Below are 12,305 nucleotides of genomic sequence, written 5' to 3'. Positions count from 1 at the left end.
AAAGTATGAATAAAAAACTAGTGGGGAAAGACAGCAAAGAATACACTTGCATAGGCGACAAAAATAAACTTTCTGAACATAATTTCTATTTTTAAAACATTTGTGGAATAGTATGATTTTAAGTACATTTTAATTGAGTTTGTTTTCAATTTTAGTTTTTTTGTTGTCAAAAGATTTGGTGATACAGACTTAGCAGAGAATTTTTCAAATTTACAGAAACACTTTTTTAGGTGTTTTAAGTTTTATATTTTTTTAGTTTTTCTTAAATAACTAACTATAATATATTTATATATTTATTATTATTCTCACAATAATTAACTTTAACTTTTTGGTGTGCCGCTGATCCTTAGTGATGAGTATGTGGAAGGATGTAGTGGACCTACTTCTTATTAATTGAAAGTCATGCAACCGAAACCTGCCTGAGGATGCTGGTAGTACTGACCACAAACTCTTATGTTCTATTTTTATTTTATTGTTTTTCAAATAAATTTACAATTGTATATACAGAACTGAAATATACATTATAGTAGTATTAGTGGGAATGCATATCTGAAACTAAGTGAAATCTTATAATTAAACAGTTATTTCACTTTAAAGGCACTGTGGGTTTCAGGTTTGTGTTTTTTTTTTGCTTTACTTGAAATCATAATAATAACGATAATTAATAACAATGCGTTAAACAGAACATGATTACAATTGACAAATGTTATTTAATAAAAAATATTTTTTGTTGTCTTTAATATCGTACACATGTTCTGCCATTGCCAACAAAAAATAATACTGTGGTATCACATCAACATTTTCAAAACAATAAATTATTAAACTAAAAAATATTCAAAATGAAAACAAAATAAATAAAACGTTATGAACAATTTACCGATTAAATGCGAACTCAAAAAAAAACAACAAATAACACTGTGATTCACTTATAGGGGCACTTCTTATGATTAACCAAAAAATTTGATTTCCTTTAAGTAATGTTTGCTACAATCTTTGAGTCAAAAATAAAACCCTGTATAACCAGTCACTCATCATCATTCGTTATTAAAGTTCAGTGTCCTGAAAATATAGGGAAACAAGCGATTGGTTGCCAAACAAATGAAACTGTCTACTTAATTAAAATTTTCTCAAAACTTACTTTTTCATAAATCATACTATCCTCGACATTCCTAAATCTTTGTTGCCTAGACCTAGACCGTCTTTTTAGAATTGCAGTCGCAAACACAAGCCCAGATAATAAAATAAGCAATCCGATACCAATACCTTCAATAATTTACTTTAACATATTTCATGATGACTAAAAACCAGTTTCTTACCAATATAAAGAGATGAATTTGTACTACTTGATTCAAAAAATGCGCAGAATTCGGGCCTACTTAATTCGGTACGACAGACGTCTCTCTTAAAAAGGATTCATTTTATTTAACATTCTAACATTAAAATTATATTACCTTGACGACATGATTGACACTTGATGAATTGCATCGCAAAATCATCTCATATGCACCCCCTAAAAACGCATGCAGAGCAATTACATAATATACCGCCACACAAAAAATCAAAATACAATCAAGAATTTTTTCATACAAAAACTTTTTTACCGTTAATAACTAAAATAAAATACTTTGCGGATAATATTAATGGTAGTTAACCAAGATTATTTAAATTTGTTTATTAATACACTGGAGGTGGTGGTACCTTGGTTTGCTGGAGAGCTGCAGAGTGTATCAGTATAGATTAGCTGGGTGTAACCAAAGGAATTGTTAAACACCACTCTAGGACAAATTCCATTTGATGATATCTAAGAAATTATAAAACACATAAAACATTCTCAATTTCTTCTTTACTCTGTGCACAAATCAGTAAATTTTTTAAATACAATGAATTGATTTCCTTTTGCTTTGAGAAGCAGCAAAAACTACTTTTACTGATTTATCAAAGTGTTATTTTGTATACGACCTCAAAGTTGAGAAAAGTGTGAATTTCAAAGGCACTGTATGACCCAAGCATGTTGTAGAATACAGTCAAATCAGTAAAATTTTGACCAAAAATGTACAGGAAAATATACAGAACGTTCATACCTCCATGACTTTATAATTACATAAATTAGCACAAAGATAATTATTAAACAAATTAAATTGAAATTTATGTAAAAAACGTTATCTTTGGTAAATTAGCTGATTTGATCACATAATATTAATGTCCTGTAAAAGGAAGAGTCCCAATAGTTTTTGATAAAAGCTTTTTAAGTACAGGTTGGAAAGGGCCATTATTAACCCTGCATTGTCATATTTACATTTATACTAATATTTAAAATAATACTTAGTTTTAAAAAATCATAGGATACTTGGGACGTGAATTTTAAAAGTTAATTTTAAAAATTGAAGAACTTACGAATTTAGGAAGGTAGGGTTCCGCCAGACTTAACTGGTAGGTTGCAATTGGATTATTAATTACACAATCTGCCCCTTCATTGATATATGCAGGGTGATTTCCAGCTGGCAAATCCTATAAGGTTTGAATTAACATCATACAATTGTTATAATATTAAAAACAAATTTATTATCATTATATATATATATATATATATATATATATATATATATATATATATATATATATATATATATATATATATATATATGTATATATACAGGAAATACGCACCCGACCTCTTAAAATAATAATGACGAAGCTATTACCTGTTCTACACAAAATGAAGCAGTGACAAAATGGACGTGTAAAACACAATTTTCAGTCTTGTAATACTCAATGTGTTCATTCTGTGTGCATTCCTTACATTGGTCACAAACAAACTCGATAAGGACAACATTGAAAGACGAATCACACTGGTCTGACAAAGTTAACTTAATGATAGGCCTGTTCTCCATCGCTTGGATAACTTTTTCTTTTATTGGGTGATACGAGCAATCTAAAAATTACGAAGAATTTTTTTTTTTATAAAATCCCGATAGAAGTTGGAAGTTACAAGTTATAAACGAGCTATAATGAAATTTTTGCGGTACATTTCTACAAAACTAAAATGTTGGAAAGTATGATAAAAAAAATGTATTGCCTACAGAGATTTACTTAAATTAAATATGCTAGCCTAGGTACATTACTGTTTTTATCAAACAAATGCACCAATAATCAGGATTAATTTACATACCCGCCATGGAACATATTTCATAGAATTCATGACACACATCAAATACGTAGTTCAATCCATTGGAAGTAATTTTGAGCTTGCTTTGGACGCCATCATTAAAATCAAACCTTCAAACCCATTTTAGTTATCAAAATACACTGAGTGTTGAGGTACCTACTTTTTATTATTGAGCACAAAACTACAGCCTTTGTGATTAGACATCAAGGAACATGCTTTTTCAGTTTTCCAAACAAATTTATACTCGCACTCTGTTTGGCTCTCCACATATGGCATTTCCTAAAAACCCAAATCCATTAATCTGATTCATTCGTATTAAATACAATAATTTACCTCCTCAATGCCACATTCGAACCTAATCTCGCTTGTAAAATCGACACCACTTTTGCAATATGAACCGATTTTGTATTCTAATACGAGATCGCCATTTTGCAATCTGGACCCGGCCAGTTTTCCCAAAGACATTGTTCTGAAATTTATTCACATAAGGAAAAGGTTTACCTCCAAAACATTATTGAAAGTAATTAATCAAGTTGGTGTAAAATTTAATTCTTTGGATTCAGTGTACAGTTTCATATCAAACAATTGAAAATCATTTTTTGCATTTCTCTATAAACAACATTCTTACTATTACAACAAAAAGTAAAACAAATTGCTCACCTTTCAAAATAAAAATTGAAAAGGGTATATATTTTTTTCTTATATTAGACGTAATACCTACCTATGTTTATTGTTGAATTCTAGTAAATTTGTAACAGCAACAGACACATCTTTCATACAGGGAGCGTCTTCAATAACTAGAGAACCACATATGTTAAACAAAAATTCTTTTGTGGAGTTTATAATCGATTTTTGGATCATTAAGGGCTTCAAATCGTAATGAAACCCATTTACAATAAAGTAACAGTCGTAGACTTTTGGTTCAATATGGGAGCAGCTAGCCGCGTTCTAAAAAACACAAAAGGAGGTTCTAATATTTTTTACATAAATGTTCCTTACGAATTGTGGACAGGCATATGATGTTTTCCAACTCAAATGTGTATCGCAATTGCTGTAATTTTCAAATAAGGGACTATCTGTTTTATTTGCACAAGAAAGGCTAACAAACGTTCTATACTGGCGTGTACTGTCATCCGCACACTGCATTCCACCTAAAATTTAAAAAAATATTAATACTAATTGCTTAAAGATGCCATGATCCTACTCTCGATTCCAGCCTTTAAGACGTCCCCAGATACTTCTAATGTTCTTAACACTGATCCCCTATTGACATACTTATCGTGTTCCAACTTTTCACAAACTTGGGAGTAAGTTTCTAAAATTATGCTACATTGAATTAATATATTTATTTTAGCACATTCCAGTACACACTTGTGCAGGTACAGTTCTTGAAATCGGGTAATTGTAAAGACGCGCACATATTAATATATATTTCCCTGAGAGTATTAGAGTTATTGTCTTTTACAGGTTTAGATGAGTACAGGCCTGTCAAATTGTAAATAAGAAATTTGTCACGTACCTAAAATATTAATATTTAGCTTAGGAGTTTTCGCTATTAATACATACATACTATACATGAAATTCGATTTACCACACACCCAAAAGATGACTCCAATTCAAATTTTCCTTCCCTCCCAAGATAATGAAAATTGGTATCATCACTCAGATGCTTATCCCATCTACACTTAAGAGATACCTCTAGCCTGTGTATAACTAGTAATATACATTGTTTATTTTTTAAAACCCTATTCAATTTAAAAACATACTTTTTCTACTGCCTCTCTCCTCCATATGACCTCGAAATTGTAACATATTTCTATCCTCATTATACAAAGGCAAAAACTCCTCAATTGTAGAAACGGCGATAGAGCGATTTCCAGTCACTTTACATGCATTGTAAACTTCCTCACCTCCTGATATACAATTTTTGTTTGCTTGACACAAATTTAAATAAAATATGGTGCCCTTCATTAAACGAGTGGAAAGCGATCCTTCCAGACTTTTCAAGTCAAAGATTTGGCCATGAATACTAATCTTGCATGGTCCAAAATGTGGATCTTCCATTACAATTTCGTAACTACATTCTTCGGGACTAGTGAGACTATAAATTATGTCCTAAAAATTTGAAAACAAAATTTATAGTTTCAATTTAAAATTCTTAACAAGAAAAAAGTATTTGGTATTTAAATAAACTTATTACGTTAATTCAATTTAATTTAATATTTAAATTAATTACTTAAGGACTCACAATATCATTTTTCTCAGTTTAATAAAAAAACAGTTATAATAATGTTAAAACTAACAAGAACAAATACCTTAGCACACTTGTGGCACTTATACTTGACAGTTAATGTATAATTTTTTGTAGGATTACACTGATCACCATGAATTGAAACAAAACTTGTTCCTTTAGGTTTTTTTCTTGTTTTCCATTCATCTGAAATATAAAAATAATGATTAATGCAAAATTCTGCATGAACTTTAAACATGAAACACAACATATGCTTTGCAGTGAAAATGTAATTCCTTCGCCTTAGCTTTTATATCAATATTTTTATTAATACAAACTGCATAAAAATAATATCTTAAAAAAGTCCTTCATAAGCATCCAGAGTTTTGGAAAACTACTTTGGGAAAAGTGTCTAATTCTTCTGAGGTAGAAAATAACCATTTCCAAATGTTCCAGATGGATCACATGCCATCAAGATGTCACTTAAGTACATGTGACAACAAACTAACCAACCCCTCCAGCTATTAATTACTTATTCAGATTTTTATAACACAGTTTTCCACGAATCAAATCGAATCGAATTATAGTAGTATCAGTGTTAAACCATTTGTGAAACATGTATCAACAATTTTTTGGGCGAACTATGGTATCTTCGGATACTGTTGTTCGGTTGTTTTGTAAATTTAAAAGTTATACTATAGAGCTAGTATTATTTTCTGGTTTATATATATATATAAACTAAATCCAAACTGCAGTCAGGTAACTCCTTTTTTATTCTGTTATATAATTTAATATTCAAATAAATATAATAAAATAAGTTATTTTGTTATTAAGTGTTTCAGCATTTTATATTTAAAATTATAACAATCGTTAAGCTTATCTCATCTGAGTGGAGTGATATCTAAAAATAAATATCTAATCTTCATTATATACTCCATAAAGTTTAACAATATGGATCTGTATTTATAGATAATTACAAGTAAGTAGTTTTATTCATGCTAGAAAATATTATTTTAACAAACTCAGTAGGAGTTTATTATGCATGGGTGTATAATTTTTTATTTTAATTTGATAACATAGTCACTAACACTTGGTACAATATATTATACCAAAGGACTAAATGTAAAATGTACTTTGTTATAAAAACTGATGATTTATCAAAACAGGCATGCAGAACTTATACATGTACAGTAAATATTAAATGTTTCTTTACTGAATCGAGATGCATATTGCTCATGCACTTTCACTAATTCATTAATATCAAATGGTAGAGTAACTTTAAAGTTTTAATAATTTTTTTGTTTTCAAATAAGGACATGTGCACCTACCAAAAGCAAAAATGATAAAGACTGAACAGAGAAAAATAAGAAAAAAAATTAAACATAAAATACAACAGAATTAAATATTCGCTAGTAATTGCAGTATTAATTTATTTTTGTGAATCCTCTTAACTTGTTTCACCGGTAAACGGGCCATAGCTTTAATATTAATGTTAAAAAAATGGAAATTCTCACTTAATTCAAATCCAAATCCCAAATTTAATATCTCAAGGGAATTTCCACGTGAAAGACAAGCAATTGAATTTCCTGGACAAAGAAGAGTTTCTTTTTCGGTTTTGCAAAGGGTAAAAAAAATTGACGTGTTTTCTCGTTTTGCTTCATAGGGTCCGCTAAAATTAACAAAGTATATATTATCTTTAAAAGACAGTTGCTTTGCTTACCTAATAAATCTTAATATTTCTCCATTCTTTGAACTGCTATAACTACATAATTCTGTTTCGGCAACAATTATCGGATTCTGAGTGGTTAATTTGAAAATTGTCATTGCACTTGTAATGTATAACATGAAATAAAACATTTGTTGGCTCAAAAAATATTTAGTTTATTTTTGCAACAACAATAACCATATATTGGAATAGGTTACCATTAGGTTTACGAGAAACGAAGAACGAGACTGATCTCGTTAACACGTGAATTCTATTCATAATATAAATGGTCATAGGTTATGGTAAAGTATGTAGTAGATTTGGCATTTATCAAGTGTGGGATTTTTAGGCGTTTTCATTTCATAGATAAATTATTGTTGGTCACAAGCACCTAAAGAATGTAACAAATAGTGTTGTGTCAATCGTTCATTTTAGGAGGACCGAATCAATCAGTGAACGTTTTCGAAAAGGACCGAATCATTTCAATCAATCGTTCATTTCAATACTTTTTGATGCCAAATCTTGTTCTCGCAAAACAGATCAAAAAATAAATCTCTTAGTTAACCGTGCTTAAATTTGTCATATATTATGTAAAACGACAAGAACGGCAGACACGTTATGATATAAATGCCTTTCTAACAAACAGATGAATTAATTATAATCAATAGCTTCTATAAAATTGAACTAAGGTCGCTTATACTTGATGAAAATCCATTTAACAAAATAAATAAGAACATTAACACCTTCTTTATGCCCAATGTTATAATTTAAATAATATATAGCAATTAATATTGGGAAGCGACTGCTCCACAAAACAATCCTGGATTAAATTAGGGATAAATCGTCATCCAGAGTAGTTTACACACTCTATTGAGTCCTTATTTTAGTGCCTTACATTTTGTTTAACTTACCGCCAACCGTTTTAGGGCTAACATTTTTAAAAAACGGGAAATCTCGAAAAATTTAAACAGTTTTTCTTCATTATCTGAAAAATGTAATTTTGGTATTTCCACGCTTCATTTGGTTGCGTTTTTGGGTTCCCAGGAAAATTCTAGACAGATTGCGTGTATAAGAATATACTATACCTAAATTTGACCGTTTTTAAGATATTGAGCATTTTATGTTTGCAGACCGAACAACAACAACGTCATTTTTTCCCATACGGAACTCATAAAAATTTTGCTTTATTAACTTACCCTGTAGAAAATGGCCTGATGGACAAATTTAGTTACCAACTTCGATTGTTAATAATACAAGACGTTGAAAAAATAACCGTTAAAATACAATTGAGACAAATGCCGAAATAGTATATTATGCAACAAATGCGGTAAGCGGCATTTGACTCACAAGTGACTTAAAGCGTTTACCGAACGTGTTACATACTATACTTTTTCTACGACATTTTCGCAAAACAACACGAATACATTCACTGACATGAACGTCAGAATTGACAAACGTCATAATTCAAGGCGTGGGAAATATCAACGAAAACATCCGATTGCTCCCAAACCCATGCGGTAAAATCCCGGAAATGTCCGAAGTGGCTCGAACGAAACTGACGTGGTAAAACGACGCTTCCTGCACGCTAGATCGGTGCGTGATTAGGTATTTTACAGACGGGAGTAGAAAAAATAATTATACGCACGAAGATTATTTGAATATGGATTGCGTCTGCAATTTGTTATATGCAAAAGCGGAAACCGTCACCAAAATATCTTGAGGTTCAAGAAAAATTGAGTATTTTTGTTGAAATTTTGCTATTTTTAAAATTTTGTTTTTTTGACAAGTATTTTTAATTTGCATTTTTTTCGCTTTACCTTTAATTATATTATTACTACATTTCTATTATAAAGTACTTCTAATTTTTTATCTGAAGAAGATGTAATGTAATGTAATACAAAATGCTAAATATGTCAGAAACAAAACACAACACAACAAAATAAAAGAAAACTGAAGAATACTGTCGTCTTTATATCACGCCCACTAGACATGTCTGTGACACTGGTGCGGGTAGTAGATCTTTGGTTAGGGTAGTGACAATATAGTGAGGTTTGACAGGATGTGCTATCATTTAAAAGAAAACATAAGTTGGAAGATATTATTAAACACAGTAATAAAATGTATGATTACAATATTATATTATGCCTAAGGAGACCAGACAGACGTCCAGCTTTTGGTGTGACAGTCCCGATTTTTTACAATTTGTCCTGCGACGTTTTTCAAAAGTCGGGACTTTTAGAGTTAAGTGAAATTTTATATTTATGAATATCATTGTTTTGCGTTCTAAGAATCCTACGGGCTATGACGGCAAATATATTGTTTTTGGTACCCAGTTACATTGTATTTGTCTCTCAGAAGAGACACTTCGTGGTCGTACTGTGGGCTAGCAACCTAATTAAACAAATAAATATTACAAATCTGCTATTTACTAGGAAAATTAATTTATAGATTTCATAAATATATAATTTTTCTTAAACCTAGCTTGAAATACTCGTAGCCTTCATATTTTATATTGATATTGATGACAAAAATTATAACAGCAACCTTAACCTTAAAAGAGATTTTAGAAAGAAATATACGAATAAAATTTTACAAATATATTAAGTCAATCGAACTAAACTAAACAGTTTTTTATATTTATAAATCGTACTTATGTCAAAAATAACAAAATATTACGATGTTTTTATCTTGTATGAAAATTTTTGTTGCTTTGCCCCAAGAATCGTAAACCTAATAGGATTGCCCAATCCCATTCGCCAAAATTATGGAACGCACGTGGTCGCTTGTGACGTAAGCGAAGTCCTCTGTTAAACCGTTGTATTTTGTGTTCTTTGAACAATTAAAATAATTTAACTTAGAGAGTAGTGCGCTTATGTTTGTGTTAATTGTATTTCTGTAAAAAAAAACTCGGACAAAACAGTGTTTTTAAGCTTTAACAAATACTTTAAAATTGTATGTGCTTAAGTGCCGAGAATTGAGAAAAACAGTATTTTTAACCTTAAACAAAGATTTAAAAGTTTTGTGTTCGTGCTGCTTATTAGCGGTGTTATTACTTAGGAGGTAAGCTCAAAATATTACACATAATAATATAGGTAAAGGTAAGAAATACATTTCTTTTACCTTTTTCAGTGGGATAAGTTACATCAAAAAATAGTTAGGTATGCCTGGAACGAGATGTGCCATGTATGGGTGCAATAACAACTATTTTGATGAAAAAGCAAGTTCTCGAAAATGTAGTTTTCATCGCTTTCCCAAGGGAAAGTTCTAGTATCTGGAACTATTCAGAATGAGTGGATAGTTTGATGTAGAACAGAGGACAAACTTAATCCAGATAAAAGCTATGTCTGCTCAGTTCATTTTACTGAAAATCATTACAAAAGAGACTTACAAAATGAGTTATTAGGTTTTTTTTGTCTTGAGTAGTACATTAAATTCACAACAAAATTTAAATTTTAGGTTTACCTTTAAAACAGATTCTAAAAAAACTGCTGTTCCCACCCTATTATTCTTCAACCAGAAGTCACCAACAGAAGCAGGATTATCTAGATCAAAAAGACTTCATTCCTAAAATGCCAAAAAAGCTCAGCAGGTATTTTGTGAGCTTTTAGTAACAACATCAAATACCACAAGTGAAATTCTAGAGAAAAATCTCCAGAACCCATCTCCGAAAAAATGGAACTTTTATTTTGAATCCCATCATGGTGATTCGTTTCGAAAAGGGCAAAGGGTGGTAAAAAAGTTAGCAAATAAAATATTTAAATATTTAAAACAGAAAAAGAATTACCATTAAGTTTAGTTAGAGATTTTTGTAAGCTGAGAACAATAATTCGTATGAACTTTAAATTTAAAAGCAAAATATAACCTTAGTCTATAAAGAAAATCTTTGCAAGATGATACCCTCAGAAAAAAAAATAGAAAGTATGGTAAAGAAATTGTAAAATAAAGATTTAAGTATAATATGTATTTTTTATATTATGTACATATGGGGGTATATATAAATACATATTATTATTTACCTACCACCTATCAATAGTTGTTATCTATGCCTAATATATTTTTTGTTTTTTAATATATCCAAAAATAGGGATTTCTAGTTTATAAGTATTTGTCGATTTTTGTATATTTAAAATGGAAGAATGCCGTAAAACACAAAGTTTTACAAGTAAATCGTTTTGTTCGCTAGTTTCATGTATTTATGTGTAACAATATTTAATTTATATATATATATATATATATATATATATATATATATATATATATATATATATATATATATATATATATATATATATATATATATATATATATATATTTCAAGATAATACATATAAGCCATAATTTATTGCAAATATTATTATTTTTACCCTACCTGAGACCCTACCCTACGCTACTTCCCAATAATTAAATAATACTAAAACGATTTAATGTTGACATTAAATGAAAGTAACGAGTGATTAATCAAACATGCTATATTAGCTACTCAAAATTCTCAAAGTCCATCAAAACTGGTCAGTTTCGGATTATTTCCATGCATTTACATAGTAAACGCGCCAATAAGCGAGAGTTTTCCCATTGCACTTGCGGACAGATTTGGCCGATTATACAATCCTGTTAGTTTTACGATTCTTGGCTTAGTCCATCTAAAAATCTGGTCACCTTTGGCGTTAGAGTCACGAGTTTTGTTTTGACACGAGCGCAGCCAGTGCTTAATAAACAGGTGACAAAGTTTGTTAGAGGTATTGCATATTATACTTTTTCACAGACCAATAGCTTTTGGATACATTAAAAAAAAAAAATTGCGACATGACCATCAAAATTGACAAACGTCAAAATTCAAGCCGCCCGGTAAAGTCCAGGAAATCCCGATGTGGCCCGGATCCGTAAGACAAGAAACTCACACAAGTGATGCTTCCCGCAGGCTAGATCGGTGTATAATTAGGTATTGTACAGTGGGGAGTAGAACGTAGTATATTATGCAACAAGTGCGGTGAACGACATCTGAATCACGAGTTTATTTGACACGAGCGAAGCAAGTTTTTAATTAACGAGTGACTTAAAAAGTTTACCAAACGTGTTGCATACTATCTTTTTCTACGGCCGTTAGTTTTGGGGGTACATTTTTTAAAAACAACACGAATGTGTTCAATAAAGTAACCGTCAGAATTGAATAACGTCAAAATTTTAGCCGGGCGGTAAAATCTCTG

The 12,305-nt window shown here is 30.2% G+C and overlaps 1 protein-coding gene across 1 annotated transcript; it reads right to left on the bottom strand.

Annotated features, from left to right (window-relative positions):
- Positions 1 to 116: 116 nt before the first annotated feature.
- On the bottom strand, positions 117 to 7,464 carry LOC132700364 (cation-independent mannose-6-phosphate receptor-like). Its single transcript, XM_060667617.1, has 19 exons — positions 7,117 to 7,464; positions 6,911 to 7,065; positions 5,482 to 5,603; positions 4,933 to 5,281; positions 4,737 to 4,879; positions 4,538 to 4,685; positions 4,371 to 4,481; positions 4,166 to 4,317; positions 3,888 to 4,114; positions 3,500 to 3,635; positions 3,327 to 3,445; positions 3,170 to 3,276; positions 2,703 to 2,932; positions 2,395 to 2,508; positions 1,699 to 1,801; positions 1,452 to 1,510; positions 1,317 to 1,401; positions 1,139 to 1,263; positions 117 to 1,059 (listed from the first exon to the last, which is right to left on the bottom strand). The coding sequence occupies exons 1-19, from the start codon at positions 7,251 to 7,253 to the stop codon at positions 1,045 to 1,047; spliced, it is 2,637 nt and encodes an 878-aa protein (XP_060523600.1). The 5' UTR covers positions 7,254 to 7,464; the 3' UTR covers positions 117 to 1,044.
- Positions 7,465 to 12,305: the final 4,841 nt, after the last annotated feature.

This window comes from Cylas formicarius, unplaced genomic scaffold (genome assembly GCF_029955315.1).
Source record: "Cylas formicarius isolate icCylForm1 unplaced genomic scaffold, icCylForm1.1 PGA_scaffold_4__25_contigs__length_36172078, whole genome shotgun sequence".
NCBI lineage: Eukaryota > Metazoa > Arthropoda > Insecta > Coleoptera > Brentidae > Cylas > Cylas formicarius.
This window is presented reverse-complemented; position numbering and strand designations above follow the sequence as displayed.

Bases quoted from the DNA above. Each gene is read 5' to 3' on its own strand.
- LOC132700364 (XM_060667617.1), bottom strand. From the start codon at position 7,253: ATGTTTTATTTCATGTTATACATTACAAGTGCAATGACAATTTTCAAA. The intron at 3,636-3,887 runs GTAGGTATTACG...AATAAATTTCAG, and splicing joins GAATTCAACAATAAACATAG to AACAATGTCTTTGGGAAAAC. The intron at 1,264-1,316 runs GTAAGAAACTGG...AAATTATTGAAG, and splicing joins AAATTCATCTCTTTATATTG to GTATTGGTATCGGATTGCTT.